The sequence below is a fragment of the Epinephelus fuscoguttatus genome, linkage group LG4 (assembly GCF_011397635.1).
Source record: "Epinephelus fuscoguttatus linkage group LG4, E.fuscoguttatus.final_Chr_v1".
Taxonomy (NCBI): domain Eukaryota; kingdom Metazoa; phylum Chordata; class Actinopteri; order Perciformes; family Serranidae; genus Epinephelus; species Epinephelus fuscoguttatus.
The window spans coordinates 30,289,159-30,312,755 of NC_064755.1; the positions used below are offsets into that span (position 1 = coordinate 30,289,159).

At 41.1% G+C, this 23,597-nt stretch overlaps 2 protein-coding genes across 3 annotated transcripts in view; one reads left to right on the forward strand and one right to left on the reverse strand.

The window, feature by feature from the left end:
- The window catches only part of LOC125887182 (solute carrier organic anion transporter family member 1C1-like), a 31,909-nt gene extending 14,054 nt beyond the window's left edge, over nucleotides 1–17,855 (forward strand). For both annotated transcript variants that reach the window (XM_049573826.1, XM_049573827.1), the window contains exons 3-15: nucleotides 6,446–6,587; nucleotides 7,250–7,382; nucleotides 7,578–7,699; nucleotides 7,974–8,120; nucleotides 9,640–9,738; nucleotides 10,589–10,837; nucleotides 12,423–12,587; nucleotides 13,238–13,433; nucleotides 13,700–13,865; nucleotides 15,598–15,782; nucleotides 16,676–16,740; nucleotides 17,075–17,192; nucleotides 17,392–17,855. In XM_049573826.1, the coding sequence (XP_049429783.1) occupies nucleotides 6,446–6,587; nucleotides 7,250–7,382; nucleotides 7,578–7,699; nucleotides 7,974–8,120; nucleotides 9,640–9,738; nucleotides 10,589–10,837; nucleotides 12,423–12,587; nucleotides 13,238–13,433; nucleotides 13,700–13,865; nucleotides 15,598–15,782; nucleotides 16,676–16,740; nucleotides 17,075–17,192; nucleotides 17,392–17,617 (2,013 nt within the window). In that variant the 3' untranslated portion in view covers nucleotides 17,618–17,855. The remainder of the gene's footprint in view (nucleotides 1–6,445; nucleotides 6,588–7,249; nucleotides 7,383–7,577; nucleotides 7,700–7,973; nucleotides 8,121–9,639; nucleotides 9,739–10,588; nucleotides 10,838–12,422; nucleotides 12,588–13,237; nucleotides 13,434–13,699; nucleotides 13,866–15,597; nucleotides 15,783–16,675; nucleotides 16,741–17,074; nucleotides 17,193–17,391) is intronic.
- A 2,036-nt stretch (nucleotides 17,856–19,891) lies between these two features.
- bcap29 (B cell receptor associated protein 29) lies at nucleotides 19,892–22,588 on the reverse strand. The gene is made up of 8 exons (XM_049573839.1): nucleotides 22,397–22,588; nucleotides 21,913–22,019; nucleotides 21,618–21,718; nucleotides 21,389–21,536; nucleotides 21,097–21,232; nucleotides 20,811–20,907; nucleotides 20,578–20,678; nucleotides 19,892–20,487 (listed from the first exon to the last, which is right to left on the reverse strand). The coding sequence occupies exons 2-8, from the start codon at nucleotides 22,002–22,004 to the stop codon at nucleotides 20,452–20,454; spliced, it is 711 nt and encodes a 236-aa protein (XP_049429796.1). The 5' UTR covers nucleotides 22,005–22,019; nucleotides 22,397–22,588; the 3' UTR covers nucleotides 19,892–20,451.
- Between the last annotated feature and the right edge of the window lie 1,009 nt (nucleotides 22,589–23,597).

Here is a 23,597-nt window from a genome sequence, read left to right on the forward strand (position 1 = left end):
TACACATAATAAAGGGCAGGCTGCTTTGAGTGACAGGCTGCCAATAGTGTCCTCAAAAAAGCAAGATGGCCACTGCCGTAATGCTGAACTTCAGGCTTCAAAACGGGAGTCCACAGACCAATGGGTGACGATAGCTATGTCAACTATTTTTACAGTCTATTGTTGCACAACTGTGTTTCTACAGTAGCCTGTAATGCACAAATAAAACACGTTTTTTATGTCACCTGACTGCTGTTGTAGGTTCTCTACACCCAGTTTGAGTAGAGGGGTATTCAGTTGGTTTCAATCTGCAACCTCGCTGCTGGATGCCATTTAATTCTCCAATCTGTTCCTTTAAAGAAAAAAATATTTATCAAACCACCAACATTTTTAAGGTGATGCAATGAAGTTCCTTCAAATTAAGGCGTCTCGTGTAATGCCAACACAATGAGGCTAGTGAAAGTTTTAAATCCCGGGTCAACATCATTAATGCAGTCATATGAGACCCATCGTGCCTCAGCATTCCTGCCTCAGTATTATATCCACTTATATTCTGTGGTATAAATGGTAATTATGCACTTGACATTAGAGCAAAGCATGCCCTTACATTGAGAGAATCAGCCGCAGACCACCCATGTGGTTGCCATAGCTCCACCGGTCCCTCGTAGCTCCTCTCACATTTGAGAGTCTTTGTTCTCGTCCCTCACTGTGTTAATGCTGCAGAGAGAGAGACAAAGATAATTGTTTATTAAGAATGGCAATTTTATTTCACTAAGGCTGTGTGCACATAATAAGCAGTCGGAGTTACAGAGAATTTGGCTCTACGCTGATGCCTCTTCATTACATAATCACTAAACAATAACTGTTGAATTAATGCAGAGAGAAAGTCATTACACACTTAGTTCTCTATTAGACTAGTATACATTATTTCTGTGAACTCAGAGCCTCTTCATGCTCAGTTCTCATTGGACAAGCTTCGGGACAAAGACAAACGAGGTCACGGTTCACATGACCTAAACTTTAAGGGCATAAAATCCAAGCTGTGTGCAAAGTACGTGGTAGCACTGCTGCAGGTTTTGAGGTCACTGGGATTTCCATAAGCAGTTTTTTGAGCCACTCTAACAGACTGTTAAGCCTGGCTCAGGCTTTCAAGTTCATTACTCATGTTGTTCACGATCCACTTAGCCAATAGTACATGTGGTGTGCACAAAGGAATAATACTTCAACATCCACTGTTTAATTTGTGCTTACACCTGAGTCATGACCTGAAAGGATGACATCTGTCTTCAGCGTTAAGTGAATGACAACAAGCCTGAATCTCTGTTACTGCAGCTGCTTATGCTCTATTATTGTTACTCATCTGTATGTTTTAGGGCTGTATCTGACTCTGAATTATGTCAGTTGAATCAGATTTGGCTGTTCAATATGAATATTTGACTATTCATTCCTTTTATTAAAGTTTAAAGAGGGCTCAACATGGCGTTAAATGTGACGTTCTTTTTTTTTTTAAAGATGATTTTTATTGGCTTTTTTTGCCTTTATTGACAGGACAGAAGGTGAAACGGGGAGACAGAGAGAGAGAGTGGGGACAGACATGCAGCAAAGGGCCGCGAGCTGGATTTGAACGCGCGGCCGCTGCAGCGAGGCAGTGCCTTTGTACATGGGGCGCCGGCACTATTCACTGCGCTACCAACACCCCTCACATTGCGCGTTCTTGGACCAACATTGCAGTCGAATCACAGCCCTCTGACATAATCAATGTGCTGCTCCTATGCGTCTTTCAATTTCAAAATTCCTTTGTGCTCCTCCAGAACTAAGCTAGTTCTCCTAATTGAAGTTAGAACAATTGAACAAAATCTTGAGTTAACATTGAACAAAAACCTGAAAAGCTAGCCTACTAAAAAGTTAGTGAGTTAGCCTGCCAAGTTGGTTGGCTATGCTAACAAATATGTTTTTAATAGGCTAAAAAAGGAGGTGTTAATCACAGGTATTTGGAGCTAAAAAATTATATAATCCACAATTGTCGTTAGTGAACAATATTCTAGCCTATTGGCAAGCTCACTTGTTAGCATAGCACACCTACTTAGCAAGCTAACTCACTAATATTCTCGTCTATTGACAAGCTTACTTGTTAACATACAGTACAGGCCAAAAGTTTGGACACACCTTCTCATTCAATGCGTTTTCTTTATTTTCATGACTATTTACATTGTAGATTCTCACTGAAGGCATCAAAACTATGAATGAACACATGTGGAGTTATGTACTTAACAAAAAAAGGTGAAATAACTGAAAACATGTTTTATATTCTAGTTTCTTCAAAATAGCCACCCTTTGCTCTGATTACTGCTTTGCACACTCTTGGCATTCTCTCCATGAGCTTCAAGAGGTAGTCACCTGAAATGGTTTCCACTTCACAGGTGTGCCTTATCGGGGTTAATTAGTGGAATTTCTTGCTTTATCAATGGGGTTGGGACCATCAGTTGTGTTGTGCAGAAGTCAGGTTAATACACAGCCGACAGCCCTATTGGACAACTGTTAAAATTCATATTATGGCAAGAACCAATCAGCTAACTAAAGAAAAACGAGTGGCCATCATTACTTTAAGAAATGAAGGTCAGTCAGTCCGGAAAATTGCAAAAACTTTAAATGTGTCCCCAACAAAACTGGCACACATGAGGACCGACCCAGGAAAGGAAGACCAAGAGTCACCTCTGCTTCTGAGGATAAGTTCATCTGAGTCACCAGCCTCAGAAATCGCAAGTTAACAGCAGCTCAGATCAGAGACCAGATGAATGCCACACAGAGTTCTAGCAGCAGACCCATCTCTAGAACAACTGTTAAGAGGAGACTGCGCGAATCAGGCCTTCATGGTCAAATAGCTGCTAGGAAACCACTGCTAAGGAGAGGCAACAAGCAGAAGAGATTTGTTTGGGCCAAGAAACACAAGGAATGGACATCAGACCAGTGGAAATCTGTGCTTTGGTCTGATGAGTCCAAATTTGAGATCTTTGGTTCCAACCGCCGTGTCTTTGTGAGACGCAGAAAAGGTGAACGGATGGATTCCACATGCCTGGTTCCCACTGTGAAGCATGGAGGAGGAGGTGTGATGGTGTGGGGGTGTTTTGCTGGTGACACTGTTGGGGATTTATTCAAAATGGAAGGCACACTGAACCAGCATGGCTACCACAGCATCCTGCAGCGACATGCCATCCCATCCGGTTTGCGTTTAGTTGGACGATCATTTATTTTTCAACAGGACAATGACCCCAAACACACCTCCAGGCTGTGTAAGGGCTATTTGACCAAGAAGGAGAGTGATGGAGTGCTGCGGCAGATGACCTGGCCTCCACAGTCACCGGACCTGAACCCAATCGAGATGGTTTGGGGTGAGCTGGACCGCAGAGTGAAGGCAAAGGGGCCAACAAGTGCTAAACACCTCTGGGAACTCCTTCAAGACTGTTGGAAAACCATTTCAGGTGACTACCTCTTGAAGCTCATGGAGAGAATGCCAAGAGTGTGCAAAGCAGTAATCAGAGCAAAGGGTGGCTATTTTGAAGAAACTAGAATATCAAACATGTTTTCAGTTATTTCACCTTTTTTTGTTAAGTACATAACTCCACATGTGTTCATTCATAGTTTTGATGCCTTCAGTGAGAATCTACAATGTAAATAGTCATGAAAATAAAGAAAACGCATTGAATGAGAAGGTGTGTCCAAACTTTTGGCCTGTACTGTAGCAGACCTAACTTGCTAATATTCTAGCTCACTCAGTAGCATATCCTTTTCACGTAGTAAGCTAATTCACTAATATTCTAGCCTATCGACACGTTTACTCATTAGCATAGCCTTCCTACTTAGCAAGCTAACTCGCTCATATTCTAGCCTATTGACAAGCGCACTTGTTAGCATAGCAGACCTACTTAGCAAGCTAACTCACTAATATTCTTGTCTATTGACAAGCTCACTTGTTAGCATAGCAGACCTACTTAACAAGCTAACTCGCTCATATTCTAGCCTATTGACAAGCTTACTTGTTAACATAGCAGACCTAACTTGCTAATCTTCTAGCTTACTCATTAGCATAGCCTTCCTACTTAGCAAGCTAATTCACTAATATTCTAGCCTGTTGGCAAGCTTGTTAGCATAGCCTTCCTACTTAGCAAGCTAATTCACGAATATTCTAGCCTGTTGGCAAGCTTGTTAGCATAGCCAACCTGGATGTTGATCCAGGATCATGTCCTGCTTGGCAAAATCCTGTTGTGCTGCAAGTGGGCACACATTCAGATAATGTAGTAGCCAAGCTAACTAGGCTAAGGACAAATAAAAAATGAGCAACACCATTTTTTGCTGCACTAGATATTAAAAAAGCCAGAGACTATATTGTATTAAGTTGCTTTGAGCTGAAAATTCACCACCTCAAAGCAGAAGGTTTGTCTCGGAGCCTGACGAGGCAAAGCCTCTCCTCCTCCAGACAGCTGTCTCTGTATGTGCAGCAGTGTCTGTACCGAAGAGCAGTGTAAAAATTAATTGTGCTCATTCTGCAACTAAACCTGAGGACTAAAACGTCTCCAGTGTACCTCTGGGGACTAAAATGCCCACCACTGTTGCCAACTCCTCAGTAAGAAAAGTAGCTATTGGCTGTCTTAAAAGTCGCTAGAAGTCGCTAAATGACATCATTGTCTAATTTGCATAATTGTCCATATGCATGTAATTGTAATGACTGCTGTAGGAGAGAGGAATAACGTCGTGGGAGAGACAAAAGCTGAGTAAAAAAACACCCTGAATATGTTTAGAACTACAAATGAACCTTCTTTCAGTAATTTATATTAGACAAAGACAATTTTACATGTACATCCCGCCCTGACTGTAAACCAGGTCAGGATCAGCCAGCGGCGGTTCCGTGCATGTGCGATTCACTTGCAGTCTGGACGCGGAGGGGTTAACACCTCCTGCTCTGACTGCAGCTGGGAGGGAGGACTGGGCTGTCTGTGAGTGATTTGGGGCGAGAGAGGAGCAGCATCCGCTGCTCGTTGAGAAGAATAAGAATGATACGTGCTCTCACAACAGAGTCTCCAGAAGTCTTCAATAACATCAGAAAAAGTTGCTAGATTTGTCACTAGTCACATTTTTGAAAAAGAGTCGCTAGAGGGGTCTGAAAAGTCACTAAATATAGCGACAAAGTCGCTAAGTTGGCAACACTGATGCCCACTGACTGACAAAAACAAAAACAAAAAAACTGCTCAGCTTGAGGAAATCTGAGTCAACTGAGGGGTCTCCAACTGATGAGTCCAGTCTCTGACTTTCATGGGGCAGCCCTAGTCAATTGTATCACACATTTTGGGGCACATTCTGAGATTTTTTTGGGATGCATCTTTTAAATTATGTTCTTAATAATAACACAGTTATTGTCAAAACCAGTGGTATGTGAATTCTTTGTTGCTTTCAAATGGCATCACATGAGGAAGGTTTTGTTCAGGGAACATTCAGACAGTGTTTCACTCCAGCTTGAAATCTGACAAACTAAACATGCTCATCCTCCTTCATAAAAGTTTGAGGACATGATCACTGGACAATGGATATTACATCACAGACAAGTATCAGAGTGGTCAGTGGAAGTTGTCAGTCTGTTTTCTCACACACAAACTCTCTGTCCCTGCTTCCTACGAGTGCCTTTGTTTCAGTTGACATTGTCTTGATGGCAAATGTTAGGCCTTGTTTATCAGTTCATCTGGCTTCATTTCTTGTAATTGCTCTTTTTTTAATGCTTTTACAGTAAATATGGTGACAGACTCTCTCCACCTCATTACACGAGATTTGACAGTAATTAATTTGCCAAAATGACAGAATAAAAAATACAATTAATGGAGTTAAAGATGATTATTATTAGTTTTCTATAGATATGACGATAATATCGTTAATGTGATTTCTTTTGGCCACAATTATGTAGTTAAATCTAATATCGTGCCATCCCTACATTGCAATAACAATAAAAACTGACTGATAAATTTGTTAAAAACAAGAGCGTGTGTGTTTCTCCTCCAAGCGTGGACTATTTCCATCCCTGAGTGCAGGCTATGGTTACCACTCACCTGTTTCCAACTACACAGCATGTCAGTCGGTCTGTCGGCTCATAGTGCAGTGGATGAGTCTGTGTCCTGGTGGGTTTGGCTTCTCTAATCCTCCTTTTGTTACTGACTGTCAGTGTCCACAGGTGGCTTAGCTCAATACACTCTCCGGCCCTGGCTGTAAAAGCTGCCTTTACAAATGTGTATCTGCACTGCAAATTCACGTCATATGTACACACACTCTCACACTCAGCTATATGTACTTTTTCTTAATTGTTTTGCTTTAGTTACAAGGTCTTTAAAATGTATTTTCAGTCCAGACTTTCTTAGTTTGCACATTTCCTTTCCAGTGTGGCTGTGAGATGTTCGCTGTCTCTTCTCTTTCTGTATCTCTGTAGATGTTCCTCGCAGCCTTGTCCTTCGCCTACTTTGCCAAGGCTTTATCTGGCAGCTACATGAAGAGCACAGTTACACAACTAGAGAGGCGATTTGACATCCCCAGTTATTTGATCGGCATCATAGACGGGAGCTTTGAAATAGGTGAGTCTCTCGGTTCCTTCTGGTCCATGTGTCTCTCTGTTTACAGGCAAAACAATTTTGGAGTATTCAGATGCTAATGCAAGTAAGCCAAGAATATGTCCTCAGCGTGGCAGCGAGCTTGACACTACAGCATACATGCATCCCCTTTGAATAGTCACAATGGTCGCGTACCTAATTGAATCTTAATGAGCGAAGAATCCTTTGAAGGTTACAGCATGTAGGCTTGGAACAGAGGGATTCTGTGATGGTTTGTGCTGTTGCACAACAGACCGGGGACATGACACATAGTATTCCTTGTGTATGCCTCAGATAAATATGAATATTTATACTGACTTTGATCAAAATTTACACAGATGTCTGGTAGGCCGTTGATACTGTAAATTATATACACTTTGTGGGACCAGTTTTTGGGCTTGGGTGATGTCTGTGTTTCATTCCCTCATACCTTTCTGACATTTCGCCGGGGTTTACAGTATATAAGGATATTTGTGTCAAAAACACACAAAAGAATTGAAGGAAAAGCTGAGCTCCAGGTGATAGAAGTCATCGTAATGTGTTTGTCAATGTCTAGCTACAGTAAAATGCTGTGTTTCTAATATGCATTTAGCTTACTTTGAAAAGTCTTGCTGGGTCTCCTTTTCTGATCATCTCAACACTTTTAGGGAATTTGTTGGTCATTGCCTTTGTGAGCTATTTTGGTGCCAAGCTCCACCGACCCAAGATCATAGCAGTCGGTTGTGTCTTGATGTCTTTTGGGACGTTTTTGATCGCCATGCCTCATTTCATCATCGGCCGGTAGGTGAAAAGTCATGTCTGTGGGCATGCATTACACTTCACAAATTCCATTCATGTATTTCTTTTGAGATTTCATGCACCATAACATAACTGAAAATGATGTTTGCATTTGTGATTCACATTGTGAGTATCTAACGATACCTGATGCTTTCTCCCTTCCCTTGTTTAACAGTCACATTGGTATTTTGTACGCAGCTATAAGATCGAAACATCAGTTAGATGGTCAGTGAATTCAACCAATAACCTCTCTCCATGTCCAGCAAGCTCACCTGAGTCCACCAGGGCAGGTGACAGACCCTCTATATTGTCCTCCAGAGGTAAGATTAAGAGTAACGTGCTTACTCACCAAAAAAACAACCCAAACTGCCTTTTTCTTTATTCACAATTTGCGAATATGGTCCATTTTTTTTCTCCAATACTATTTTTGATATCGTTCAGTTTTGGGACCTACATGCGTGTGTTTTAAAACAGACATTGCCAGGCAGCCAGATAATGTAGACAATGACAGGAAACTAGCCACTGCATTGAATTCATGCATTCATTGAATTATAAATGTTTATTTCCTTTCTCCTATTTCATTTTGAACTGCAGGCTGTGAGCGAGAGTCCAGTGTTTCAATGTGGATCTATGTGTTTCTGGGTAATGTCCTGCGGGGGATCGGAGAGACTCCAGTACAGCCTTTGGGAATCTCCTACATTGATGATTATGCACAGTCAGAGAATGCTGCCCTCTATATTGGTAATACACCTCACTCACGGGCTATGTTTGTAGCTTTGCATGGTACCCAGACTAAGGTCACTTCATTTTCTCTGTAATTCATTTAGGAAGATTTTCTTTACATTTGTATTGTTTAATAAAAGGGTTTTGTACCCAGATAATGTAGTAATGACAGGTATAAAGGATGGACTGAGGATCTACTGAAAGTAGAGGACTACATGTTTAATACATGCAGGCTTTTGCTAAACAAATAGAAAGACTTAAATTAACTGTACACTCACTGGCCACTTTATTAGGTACACCTTGCTGGTGCCAGGTTGGACCCCTTTTGCCTTCAGAACTGCCGTAATTCTTGGTGGCATAGATTCAACAAGGTGCTGGAAACATTCCTCAGAGATTTTGGTCCATATTGACATGATAGCATCACACAGTTGCTGCAGATTTGTCAGCTGCACATCCATGATGAGAATCTCCCGTTCCACCACATCCCAAAGGGGCTCTATTGGATTGAGATCTGGTGACTGTGGAGGCCATTGGAGTACAGTGAACTCATTGTCATGTTCAAGAAACCAGTTTGAGATGATGTGAGCTTTGTGACATGGTGCGTTATCCTGCTGGAAGTAGCCATCAGAAGATGGGTACACTGTGGTCATAAAGGGATGGACACGGTCAGCAACAATACTCAGGTAGACTGTGGTGTTTAAACCATGCTCAGTTGGTACTAAGGAGCCCAAAGTGTGCCAAGAAAATATCCCCCACACCATTACACCACCACCACCAGCCTGAACCGTTGATACAAGGCAGGATGGATCCATGCTTTCATGTTGTTTACACCAAATTCTGACCCTACCATCTGAATGTCACAGCAGAAATCCAGACTCATCAGACCAGACAACATTTTTCCAATCTTCTATTGTCCAGTTTTGGTGAGCCTGTGTGAATTTTAGCCTCAGTTTCCTGTTGTTAGCTGACAGGAGTGGCACCTGGTGTGGTCTTCTGCTGCTGTAGCCCATCTGCTTCAAGGTTCAACACGTTCAGAGATGGTCTTCTGCAGACCTTGGTTGTAATGTGCGGTATCAGAGAACTGCCGCTCACTGGATATTTTCTCTTTTTCGGACCATCCTCTGTAAACCCTAGAGATGGCTGTGTGTGAAAATCCCAGTAGATCAGCAGTTTCTGACAGACCAGCCCATCTGGCACCAACAGCCATGCCACGTTCAAAGTCACTTAAATCACCTGTGTTCTTCGTTCTGATGCTCAGTTTGAACTTCAGCAGGTCGTCTTGACCATGTCTACATGCCTAAGTGCATTGAGTTGCTACCACATAATTGACTGTGTTAGTGAGGAGTTGAACAGGTGTACCTAATAAAGTGACCAGTGAATGTATTTTTCAATGGAATGTGTTACAGTAAATACAAAATAAGAAGAAATCTCAAACATTTGTAAAATGCTGTATTTGGCCCAACATAGGATGCTATATTTGTATGTTAGATGTTGAAGTTGGTTAAATAAAAAAACATTTCTTTGTTGTGTACTCTAGGATGTGTCCAAACCATATCAATCATCGGTCCTGTTTTTGGATACCTGCTGGGGTCGCTGTGTGCCAAGATCTACGTTGACATCGGCTATGTGGACATGGGTGAGTAAGCTGTCATCTGACTAATGAACTATGACTAATTAAATAACAATGTCGTGCTTTGTGAATTGTTGTTGCAGTTTATCATGCGCTCACACTTCTCTGTGGAGACTTGGATGTGGAAACTGGCTGTCGTACACGGCGGTGTTAAAGCTGTGCAAGACACAACACACCTGCCAAGAGGAAATAAATTAGGGCAGAGTAAATCCTGTGATACAGTGTGATCTGATAGAGAAGCAAACACTTTGAAGTGTGTTGTAAATACAATATGAGTCAGGAGGCATCTCATCATGTTCTGAAATGTTTCCTTTGAACATTTAACACAGCCCTAAATTGTAAAGGGCCAGTTCACCCCAAAATCAACAAGACATATTTTTCCTCTCACCCGTAGTGCTATTTATCAGTCTAGATTGTTTTGGCGTGAGTTGCAGAGTGTTGGAGATATCTGTCATAAAGATGTCTGCCTTCTCTCCAATATAATGGAACTAGATGGCACTCAACTTGTGGTGCTCGACGCACCAGAAAACTACATTGGAAAAACTCAACAGAAATGTCTTTTAATAGAAATCATGACCTGGTTACTCAAGATAATCCACAGACCTTGTTGTGAGCAGTTTCATCTAGGAACTATTTTCTTCCTACCAAACTAAAGCCACCAACCGTAGCACCGCGTAGAAGGAAGTGAGCACCACAAGCTGAGTTCCATTTAGTTCCATTATATTCAAGAGAAGGCAGACATCTCTACAGCTAATATATCCAGCACTCAGCATCTCACACCAAAACAATCTAGATTGATAAATAGCACTACAGATGAGAGGAAGGCTAAGTAAGTAAGGCTCTTATCGCTTCGCAGAGACGGTGACGATTACCCCTGGTGATGCCCGCTGGGTGGGAGCATGGTGGCTGGGCTACCTCATCGCGGGCACCATCACCCTCATGTCTGCCGTTCCTTTCTGGTTCCTGCCTAAATCACTGCCCATGCCCGTGGACAAACACGATACCAGCTGCACTCCAGAGCAAACCAGGTTTATCAAAGACTCTCCAACCATGGAGCACAAGTTCAGACCTGAGGAGCCGGCTAATTTACATCAGATGGTCAAAGGTATGATTAAAGTCACACCAACCTGTATGGTTGAAAAATTTGAATGTTGAGTAATGGCATTGTAATCCGTATGAAGTCAACATGATACCAACAGAATGTTGAGTAATGTTATTACATTTACAGTGTCACATAATGTATTAGTACCTGAACTAAACTGTTTCTTGCTTTCATTTTTGATTTATCCACACCACTCCACTGTCGCCAATGCGCCATTGGAAAAAACATCTCCAGAATGTTGTTCTGGATTGTCATGTCACTACCTTATTTATACAGTCTATGGTCTCTACAGACTACATCATAGAAGGGTGCTGGTGATGACAATGAGTCTAATAAAACTCTCCACAGTATGAACAGTGGTTACATGAGCCTCATAACCAGCCACAACTCAGCCCTGAGCAGAGTGACCATCCTCTATTGACCAATCAACAGACTGCAGTGTTCACAGCTCCACCTTTTAGTGCCAGATCTGTGCGTTAGGTACCCCAACAGAGAGGGGACCAAACATGGGGACAGTACAGAACGGTTCCATTGGTACCATCCACAACTTTTCACAGTGGAAACAGAAAAAAAAACGTACCGAACTGAACCGTACCGTACCACTCGATGGAAACAGGGCTTTAGTAGCCTATATGTTGGATGTGTTTCCATTCACATCCCCTACAACTGCAGAGCAACGCAGGCACACATCCCGTTCTTGTGCATAACTCACCAGTGCTGCTGTAGCTTACCGGCTCACCAGAAACTGGCAGGTGGTTCTTCTAGCTCCGGTGTATTCATCTGGGCTCGTCATAGTGACTGATTCACACACCAGTCAATTTGTTTTGCTAACCTCAACATTTGCTTATTGTGTTTTATATAATATGCCCACAAATCCATATCTCATAATTATTAGACCTTGATCCTCTGCCTGAAAAAATAAAGAATTTTTGTCATTTTAATACAAAGTTGTAACCACTGTATGTGAATGAACAAATGGGTCAGACCTGCACAGCGCTGGATTTGAAATGACCTCTAATAAACTGGGGCTTCTGTGCTTTGGTTACCTGCTGTGAAACACCATGACCCTCATCCATTTAAAATGCCTGTTCATCTGAGGTCATTTTGGTGAAAGTAACACAAAAGCAGTGTCATAAGTAACTTATTACTCTACACAGAGAGTAATATTGTAAAGTAACATAATACTTTCAAATGATGGCAAGTAGTTATATCTAAAAAATTGCATTTTGAGAGTAACTTGACCAACACCGCGAGGAATTGGGTATATTCTCCTATATATTCCAGTGGCTTTTTGGCTGATAAATGGGTATACTGCAAATGGCCAGAAAATGAGGTGGGCACACCCCATTTACCTGTGTATACCCTCGATTACACCGCTGATGCGGTGAGAGGTGAGAGGTGTCACTAATAACAAGAATTTTCTTAAAGTTACATACAGAACCTTTAAATTGTCCCCAGATCCATGAGCTATATAATTATACAAGTGTCATTTTAAGCATGTTTGTATAGTTGTTGTAACAGTGATCTATGAATTATAAAAAGACAAAAAGTCTGTTTTTTTGTGGTCTTCATAAACTTTCCCATACAGAATTTCTGCCCACACTGAAGAGCCTGCTTGGAAATCCTGTGTACATCACGTTTTTATGCGTGACCATCATCCAGTTCAACTCTCTCATCGGGATGGTCACCTACAAACCCAAATACATCGAGCAACACTACGGCCAATCGGCATCAAAGGCCAATTTCCTCATGGGTGAGCTGACTGCTTTGATGATTCATGATGTCTACCTTGTTTGGGTGATTTTTGTCTGGTCATTTTATCTTTAGTAGATGAGTTACATGCTTGTTCAAAGCCTGCGCTGCTTCGCTGTGAAAGGAAAGTATTTAAGGATGCAAAGTGATGTGAGCTGGATGGTCATCAGAAGAGGTTCATGAGCCAGCTTTTGATGAATTTTTTATGCTCCAACTCCCACATCCCTCTTAAGTAAACGCTGCAGCCTCCAAACGACAGCCAGGTTTACTGAAAATCGTTGGACATTTTGAAGTGACAGTTTGGCGATTATTTTAAAAAGCACACAGATTAATGAGAGCAATTATGAGGTCAGCGTGATGGGACTGGAGACAGTGCAAGAACAGCTCTTTTCCTCCAAATAACAGAATGAGTGAAGAGGGTGTTGGATGATGAGAGATGCATTTCTCATCCTCTCTACAATCAGTTTCATCTTTTACAACATGACTTCAGTACACTTTACATGAAATATAAATGAGACAGCTTTCTTATGAAGAGCGCTCTGACTTTGAGGCTCCGTTTGGGCGCAATGTTGCCGTCTGATGTTGCTTGTCCATGTTGTCTCCTGATCCGCTCTCCCTTTAAGAATCTGTTGTATTCTGCGGTTTGCCCAGGCATGATCAACATCCCGGCTGTGGCTCTCGGGATGTTCTCAGGAGGGGTTGTCATAAAGAAGTACAAACTGGGTATCATGGGAGCAGCTAAATTTGCCTTTGGGACCTCGCTGCTGGGATACTTCCTGTCGCTCTTTTTCTTAGCCATGGGCTGTGAGAACTCCAAGGTGGCAGGCATCACAGTCTCATATACAGGGTAAGTGATGTCTGGATACATTTCCCTCGTGTCTTAGTGGAATAGGTAACAATCAGAAGAAGGAGCTGGGTTTAGATTCAAGGAAATTCTACCAGATAACACTTCAGCTAACACACATCCTAGAGTTTCTTCTGTATTGTGTGCCTTGTATTGTTGCCTTTCTTTGTCTCTTTTGTCATATTCCATGCACAGTAAGAGTCCTTGCCTCTTATTTGATCATTTTTTTATATGAGCTGTCAATAATGTATGTATATTCTCACATGCAGAGTGGAAGGCTTGTCTTATCAGGAGCAGACTCTTTCCTCTGACTGTAATTCGGGCTGCCTGTGCTCCAGAAAGGAGTGGGACCCCGTGTGCGGAGAGAACGGGATCACCTACGTGTCCCCATGCCTGGCTGGATGCACCTCCTCCTCTGGCTCTGGTAGAAATACGGTCAGACATCACTGACTTCATGTCACACCTACATTTCTCAGTTGTTTCTCTGTTGACTAACAAGCACAGTTTTAAGGAATACTTCAGTTCACATACAAAGTCACCATTTCACCAACAAATCCAAAAATGAGAAAACTCTTGATGAATTGAAGTAAAAGGGGGACACGTTTAACAACAGCAAAACTATATTATAATATCTGTTTATAAACTCTCACACAACTTTTTTAAAACTGGATAAAACTAAAATGAAAACTAAAATGGTAGTATACATATGTATATACATGGGCAGATACACATTTGATATATAAGGAGACAGCAATGTATATCAACTGTGATTGAAAAATATCAGCCACAGTTGTCTATAGCCAATAAGTAAGAATCAAATACGGAATATCACACAGTTTTAGTGTTTTCATATACAGTATGTCAGAAATGGTTGCCATGTCCTGTAAAACTTACCTGTAGAGCCACCCAGTGTACACCTTATTTTCTCCAAGTGTAGAAACCTCATAAGATCACTAGCCCACATGACATGTGTTGGAGGCGCCTCCTGCTTCCACTTCATAGTATAAGGTGTCTAGCTATTAAGGAGGCAAAGGCAATAGCATTCGAATAGTGTTTAGGAACAGGTGTGTTCTCTGGAAGGGATAAATTTGACTCCAGAGACCATAGAAAATGTATTAAATATCGATGTCTGAAGATTTGGACAAGTCCAGAAAGTATGAATGAGGGATCCTGTTACTGTTCTGCATCTGTTGCATAAGGGATCTGTCCCTGGATAAATCTTAAGTTTTCATTGGATAGATGAAGGCAAACTCCCACACAGCTCTTGCAGTGTAATCCATGGCTCATTTATCCAGCTGTATGTTAGGTACTTCCCAAACACACACACTGTCACTAAAATCTTACTATATGAAACACTTCCACATACGGGTGTCGCACCTGGGCAAGCGAGATATCACTGAGCAGAGTTCAAATGCACACACTCACCCAGACACAATACTCCTCCGTGTGAAAACTGTGAGCCGTGGGCATATGGCTAGATTAATGAGACTGGGATTGTACTGCACAAATTGTGAGTTTGTAACTGGATGTTTTGATTTAGTTTTGCTGCTGTTGAACATGGCCCCCATTTACTCTGATTCATCAAAAAAAATTCTCAGTTGTTGGATTCTTCCTTCACTGTGAAGGCATGCGAGGAAAAAGTTGTACTCACAAATTGAAAGTATCACTGGTGATTAATTAATGTACAAATTGTTGTTGTTGTTTTTTTAATTGAAGTATTCCTTTAATATTTAGGCTTAATTGCTGTGTTTCATTTATATAATGATCAATATCTGCACAGTAGCATGTGGCATTTCAGTTATATTGGCATGACTGTCCACCTACAGCAGTGATACTCAACTAGAGTCTTGTGGGCCAAATCTGGCCTGCGACAGGGTGCCATGTGGCTCGTCAACATTTTCTCATTCACAATGAAAATAAGTTAATTCACAATGGGAATGTTTTTGCACTTTTAATAGAAATAAGGTGCCAAGGTGCCCCCAACAGAGGTCCTATATCCTCACATCCCAGGAACACCCCTGTGTAAACCTGCCCTGTGTGGGGCTTCTGTGACCGGCCCCTGACCTCCTGTCATTTTGCAAAAGTGGCCCCCAGTCAAAGCACGTTGAGTATCCCTGACCTACAGGACAAGTGTTTGTATCAATCATAAACTTTTCTTCTTTGTTAGGTGTTTGACAGTTGCAGGTGTGTAGCTCTGGCCAACACCCAGCTGGGCAACCTGACGGCCACTCTGGGCCAGTGTCCACGCGGAAACAGCTGTGACAAAATCTTTCCTTACTTCCTGGCTCTGTCCGTCCTCAGCTCCTTCATCATCTCTCTCGGGGGAACACCTGGCTTCATGCTGCTTGTCAGGTCTGTCGACAGCCCCTCTGTGGGATCACTGGACTCTGTCCACATGCAGCCTGTTGTTGGAGCAATACATCATGTTCTCATTCTTAAACATATTACACATCCTGCTGTTAACAGAACAAATCATCACTTACATATGACACAGTGTCATCATACGTCAGAAATAACTTTTTGCATGAGTTTGCATGAAAGCATTTTTCAACTCTTTACCTTCAAGACACATTTCACCCTAAAGTCAAACATACTTATTTTTCCTCTTACCTGCTGTGCTATTTATCAGTCTAGGCTGTTTTAGTGTGAGTTGCTGAGTGTTGATGTTTCCGTCTCTTGAATGAAATGGATCTGGCAGGAAATAGCACTCAGCTTGTGGTGCTCAAATCACCAAAAATACATTTGAAAAACACTCATCTACTGCTAGCTCACCTAGCACCACTGAGCCAGCTAACGTTACAGCTCAGCCTAAAAGGGGGCCATTATTGTTTACATCTTGCGCTGTCAAGACATGAGCCTCTCATCCATGAGTAGATGAACACTGCCTTCTGTGCTGTGATTCAGATGGTGGGTGTACTGTAGTTCAGTAGAAAGAAAATAAGTTCCCACATGAAACAGCTCACAACAAGGTCTGTGGATTATTTTGTGTAACCAGATTGGTTTCTGGAAAGAGACATTGCTGTTGACATGTATTTTTTGGCGCTTTGAGGACCACAAGCTGAGTGCCATCTAGTTCCATTGTAATCGAGAGAAGGCAGACATCTCCACGGCCAATATCTCCAACACTCTGCAACTCACACCAAAAACATTTAGACTGATAAAGAGAACCACAGGTAAGAGGGGAAATATGTCTTGTTAATTTTGGGGTGAACTGTCCCTTTAACACCACAGTCTTGTCTCTATAGGTGCATTAAACCTGAGCTGAAATCCCTCGCTCTTGGAATCTACACGCTGGCCACTCGCACCCTCGGTGAGAAGCATCTTTGGTATTCTGTACGTTACTGTCTAGTCCCTGTGAATGTCAAACACATGGAAATCTCCTAAGAGCTGACATTCAGTGTACTGTGTGTTAGAGTGAGCAGATTACTGGAATAATGTCTGTGGGTGTGTGTTTGGAAACAAATTATTGCTTGAAGCTGATATATGGTGTAGATATTTTTAAGGATCCTATGTGAGCACATATTTTTAATTAATTAGAACGATTATATTAAGTACAAAAATCTCTCATCTTGCTATCTCATCTTGAAGTAACCATTTATGTGGTCTTTGTTTGGAATACTAAGTTATTTTGAATTGCACAACAGCTGGAATACCTGCCCCGATATACTTTGGAGCCATAATCGACACAACCTGCCTCAAATGGGGAAACAAGATGTGTGGAGGAAAAGGAGCATGCAGAATATATAACACCTCGGCATACAGGTAATTACTGGGACCTTGAGTTCACTTAGAAATAAGACAAAATGTCTATACCCAAGCTAGCTGCAATGCTCATTGACCAAATTATTAGATGGATGAAAATAGAGGGACCATGTTGTTGTTGTTAGACCCTTAATGCTAATACAATGCTTGACTCTTTCCCAGTTTGTCCCCTAACAGTCTTGCTTTCCTCTCTCTGCAGGATGGTGTACCTGGGCCTGACACTGGGCTTAAGGACAGTCTCCTTCTTCCTTTGTATTTCAGGCTTTGCTTCACTGAAAAGACATATCAAGAGGGAGGAGAAAAACGCTCTGACCAACGGGAGTGCGGAGCTGGAGTCACTAAGGAAAGAGGAGGACAGCTCCATACACTGTGAGCAGTTTATACTGGCCTTGGACTGCAATCCTGACAGAGAGACCCGCTTGTGAGCTTCAACACAACTTCGGTCTCTTCTGACTCGGTTCGTATAGAAGAACGCACACTGTGGACACTTTTTCATAGCACACAGAGTATATATTTGTACAGGATTTGTGTAGATGATGAGTCATTAAAAAAAAGACAATTTCTGGAAATGTATAAATTTATGTGTTTGTGTTTTTTCATGACTGGAAGAATTTTGTAGAAAACAATGTAATTGTGCTGTATTTTCTATGTTGGTCTTGGTTTTTATGATTAAACTTGCTGAAATTATATTTTGCATTCATATATTAAGGTGCTTGAATAAGATGGTTAAACTCCACTGTATTGGAGGGGCTTCAAACATGGCCACTGTACACTGTGTTTGTGTATGTGTTTTCTGTTTAAGGAAAAATAAGGTCAACAAGCAGCAGGCAACACAAGTGCAACAGCTGCCTGTTGGCACACAGAGGGGAAAATACCACTTCCTGTCCAGATGTAACAAAAGGCATTCCTTCAGAAAGATGAAACCCTTTTGTGTCAGTGTGGCACCAGCCTTTTCAGTGGCTCCATGATTGATCGCAGTATGACACTGAGAAACACACTATCTGGGGTTATGTTTATTTTTCATGCTCGTGCCTTTGTCATATACCAACCAAACAAATTACAAAATGTGAAGAACAGCCAGGCAACTCAACATCAGTGTGTCACATTATACACATCAAGGTTTGAAGGTAGATCTTCCATCCCAGGGAGCTCAGTCTCACTCCAAAGTCGTGGAAATCTGGCACCTGGGCAGTGCCTTGCAGCGTCAGAAACAAACGAAAAAAGGCGTCCTTTAATGTCAGCATGGTGTTCTGGTGGTAGCCATTTCTCAGTGATTCTTGTGAGTTCAAAGACAGATAATTAACATCCTTTGTAATAATCTAAACATCTGTTAAAACAGTGGTTTCCAGCTAGTCCAGCCACAGGGTCCAGATTTCTCCTTCGTCCACACAGTGTCATACTTGCATTTGTTCATGTCACTGAACTAGTTTGTTGTCTCTTTCATGTAGCTGTCCATTACAGCAGGAAATGGTACTTCAAAGTAAAAGCATGGTACTGGAAATTCACTGTACTTCAAAGTAAAGTGTGTTTTTTCAAACTTGACATGTTGCGAGTCACTTGCGGTCCATTCAGAATGGACCAGGACCAACTTTTGGGACTAGGACCCAGCAGTTGGGAACCACTGTGTTAAAACATAGATGTTGACAATGAACAAATGAACACATCAAGTCAAGTGCACTCCTCTCACTGAACAAATGAAACGGTTTTCATCAGGATTCGTCTACATGTCGTCTGTGTGAAAGGCTGTTAGCAATAAATTAGAGCTCATGCCTACCATAAAAATACAATGACTTAAAGGAACAGTGTGCAAGTTTTAGGGGGGTTTAGTGGCATCTAGTGGTGAGGATTGCAAACTGCAACCAGCTGAATCTTCTCCCAGTTAGAACTCCTTCAGTATTAATTGTTCAGGAGGTTCCTACTAATAGACAGAAATGGGTAAGAGGTCTCTTCCTGTGTGAAACAAATAGACCTGTTGGTTGGGGGGGAATCAGTGACGCTCTCCCCACAAAGGAGCTGCCAATGCAAAAAGGCAAATGGCCCTGTCTGTTTTATTTTATTTATATATTTATTGATAGGCATGGTGCAATTAACATAGTTCCAGTACAGAATATGAGACTGATGTGTTGCACAGAGAGTTTATAGCTATTGCTAATTTTCAACTCTTGTACCTAGTTGGGCTTTTACATGTAGACCTAAAAAAATACACAGTTTAAAACATCATACAACCACAATACACTATACACATGGAAGGCACCATAAAATACAAAAAATACAATACAAACATCACAACATATCCCATCTACTACAATAGACATCACTATACACATACCACAATACACCAAAACACTGACACTAACACCCCTAAAAGTTTGTGGGCATGTAGCTAAGAGTGGCTACAGCTCTGCTTTGCTTTTAGCCAGCACTTGACTTTTGTTGTGAAGGATTTTAAATCTGTAATCAGTTTGATTTCAGTTGGTAATGTGTCCCAGAGTTGACAGCCCTTTATGGAAAAAGCTCATTGTCCAAATTTCTAGAGCCAGTGTTTGGTTTGTCCATTCTGGGCTACTGTAAAACATGGCGGTGCAACATGGCGATCTCTGTATATGAGGACCTGCTCCCTGTGCAGATATAAACAGCTCATTCTAAGGTAATGAAAACACAAAGATTCTTATTTTCAGGCAATTATACACTAAAGAAAACATAGTTATTATATTTTATTTCAGCCACCCTCCGAATCCTACACAGTGAACCTTTAAAGTACAGCATGTATGCATTAGTCTCACAGGAGGACACTACTGTGGAAATCTTTGAGTAAACTGGTGAACCATCTCTGCAGCTTAGCGTAATGTATTTCAAGGATGTGGTCAGGTATTCATCATTATCAAATATTAGCATTAGCAACAAGCATGAGCCCACTGAGACAAAATTTAAATTAATTTGTACCCTTTTATTACTCATAAGTAACAGGCAAAAATAAATGGTTCATGTTCCTGATAAAGACTTTAGTGAGAAGATGTTTTCAGCATTTGAAAATAGACCTGCTCCTGTTTATCAGATACACTGCACTCTACTGTTTGTTTAATCCCATCAAATAAAAAAAATTGTGCCTCAGTTCAAGCTTCAAAGGAAAATGAAAGTTCTAAAAGATAATACAAACATTGCCTCTGGTGGCTTCCTGCACACAGCACACAATTCTAGTGTATAATGAGAAGAAAAGGTGTTGAGGAGAATCCTGGAAACAATTGTCACTGTGTTCCTGTTACTGATCCTTTTTGTCTGCAGGACTCTGGAGATTCTGTGGATAAAAAACAGGATTAAAAACAGAGTTTCTCCAGTATTAGCAGGGTTAATATACAGTGAGTATTTGTGATTTGGTGTGTCTTACCTGGAGCTGATGGTGCTCCATCAGTAGTCTGTCGTACTCCTGTGCCAGACCTTTGGCCTGCCTCTTCATGGCCTCCACTTCAGCCTGAGACTTGTGCACAGCTTCACACACAAACAGCACTACAGTTATTCATTTTCTAGCTTTACATGAACGTGTTATTATAAGAATGTTTCTCTGGTTTTACAGGGTATAACTGCGGATCACCCTGTATGAAGGAAGCGATGATTACTCACCCTCCTCGGCAGCCTTAACTTGATCTGCCAGCTTCTTAGCCTCCAGCTTCAGTTGCTGGTTTTTCGCTGACATGGCTTTTTCCTCGTTCAAGAGAGCCTGAGAACAAAGGATTCTCCTTAATTACCAAAAGAGTGCATAGAAAATACAAATAGCACAAATAGCTCTGTGGAAAGTATGGCATGCATTAATATCTACATACCCAACATGAGTCACAAACATTTGGAACAGGCTTTAAGATTGTAAGACAGAAATTAGTTTCAGTCCCGTCATCAGATTAAGTCTCACTTGTTTGAGCATCAGGTTGTCGTCCTGGTGCTGCTTGGCTGCTTTGACAGCACTGTCCATCTGTGCCTGCAGACCTGCACTGTTCTCCACACTGACAGCAACCTGGTTTAACAGGGTGACAATCCGACGCATGATACTGTGACAGAGGTCAGGAGAAGATGACAGCAGGAGGAAGAAAAAAGAAATGCAAGACAAGACAGGAGCTCAGAAACTGTAGCATGCAATTGTGTGGAATGGAAATGGTTCTGTTACTATACAATACTATATAGAATAGAAAAGAAATGAGACTAACAGCCAGAGGAAGAGCGAGAAGCCAGAGATGTAGAGATTCCTCTGGGCTCTGAACAGCTTCATGTGGACGTTGTCGTACAAATTTGGGTTCACCTTGGCGTCGTGCATGGGCTTGGGACCTGAGTACTTCTGCACCTCACGGACAGCATCTGGAAGTGGGCAGGGGGACAGAAGCATGACGGATGCTGGCTGGTCTACATAGTGTTATTCAATGTCTGTCACTTGCTTACCAAGGAAAAGAACAATAAGAACCATGATCATAGTAAAGAAGCATTTGTTCCAATATGGAGTCAACCAGTTCCATATCCTCCAGCCGAAAACTGAACGCCATCTACAAAGCAGGTTAAAAAAAGGACACTGTGACTGTAACACAATAATGGTAGATCTACACAGAAAGGACATGCATGCACTCTGCTGGTCATGTGTGTGAAGTGTCACTTTCATTTTTCTTATTTACAAATGAAACTCCTGCACAGGAAGCTGAACATGTATTGCTAAATGGGTTTGTGTGTTGAATTGCGGTACCTCCGTGCTGATATGAAGGGTATACACAAGATGAGGTTGGCTGCTATCTCTGCATAGAGGAAGAAAGCCACAGCCGTCCACTGGAGAGTCATGGTGACTGTGATTTCCTGAGTAGATTAACAGGTTTCATTAGCTGCATGTATTGTATGACATGTAGAATATATAAGCCTCACACTTCCAGTATATCCTTCCATATCCCTCTATTCTTTTTTCCTCTTTGCCTATTTAACTACATGCAGCATATACTACTATGCTATGCTCCTCTTTCATATGGTAGAGTGAGTTTTAAGCACACACACAAATGTTTCTGCAGGCCTACTTCAAACAGACTCTCTGCAGCAGGAACTCAAAGCCCACCTGCTATTTATAGGCTTTTACCTCTAAATCTATTCTTACTCCTCAGCTTTAGTATCAAGGGCTCGTTTTGTTGAAGAGCTGGAGGTGGTCGATCTATTCCAAGCAATAAATTGAATTGTTGGCTTACCAGACAAAACTTGTCCGATCAGAAGAAAGGGAAAGTCCAGACACGCATGCGCTCACATACACATGCACAACAGCTGCTGGTGAGCATCTGAGGAGCCACAGCCCTAAATAAATCTCTGCCGGTTATGTTGACAACTTTGGTCAGCCCCTATGGATTTGTGACAGATCACAACCTGACTGACCCAACTGACCAAACACTGTGTTTTCAGTTTACTGAATGAGACTGAGGTTTGTGTTTTTTTAATCTTCTGCACCAGTTTTTATTTCTGGTGTGTGTGAGCGTGTTTGCTGATGTCTTCTCATATTTCATGTCACGGTACAAAAATAGTCATGTGAGGGAGGGACACTCAGTCTCTGTATTTCAGTAATAATTAAAGTGTTGGTGTTTGTTTTTATCCCAAAGTCCCTGAAATGAGTTAACCATTTTCCAGGTTTGCAATGTAATTTAAAACACAAGCAAAGAACATGGGGTGTTTTAATTGAAGATAAATCAATAAAAATAATAATAACAGACAGTTAAGTAAACACATTCAAACAAAACAAGGGTGTTTTGGGGAAATATACATTTTCCACATCTAAATTTCCTCAAATTTAATTTCCTGAAGCCTCATTGAGTAGGTAATTCTTTCCATTACAATAATTTCATAATACGAACTAAGGCAATGAGAAAAGCGGTAAGAAATGTCCCACAAATTGCCAAACCCCCACCCACCACCACCACCACAAAAAAAAAAAAAAACTAAAAAATGAAATAAAATTTAGAAAATAATTTAAAAAAAAAAAAAAAAGAAAAATGCTGGGGAAAACTAAATTTAATAATATACAATGTTATTATATATTATTATTATTATAATATATATATGTTATTATTTTATAATTATTATTGTTATATTTTAAAATTAAGTTACAGAATTATTATTTTTGAGCACTCTTTCCTGCATTTCCTTTTTTGTATTTTCTTTCTTTCTTTCTTTCTTTTACTGAATGAATTTGTGTTTATTTTATAGATATAAACATTTATGTTTTATGAAAATAAATATTTTCTTATTTTCCAAATTTCTTGCTAATTTTTTTGGGTCATTTCTTATTTCATTGCTTATTGCCCTCTTCCCATGTTTTTACAAAGAAATCAAGTAAGTCAAAGGGTTAATTTTTGTGGATGTTGAAAGTAGAAGTCCCTCCATAAAGTCTGTCTCACTTAA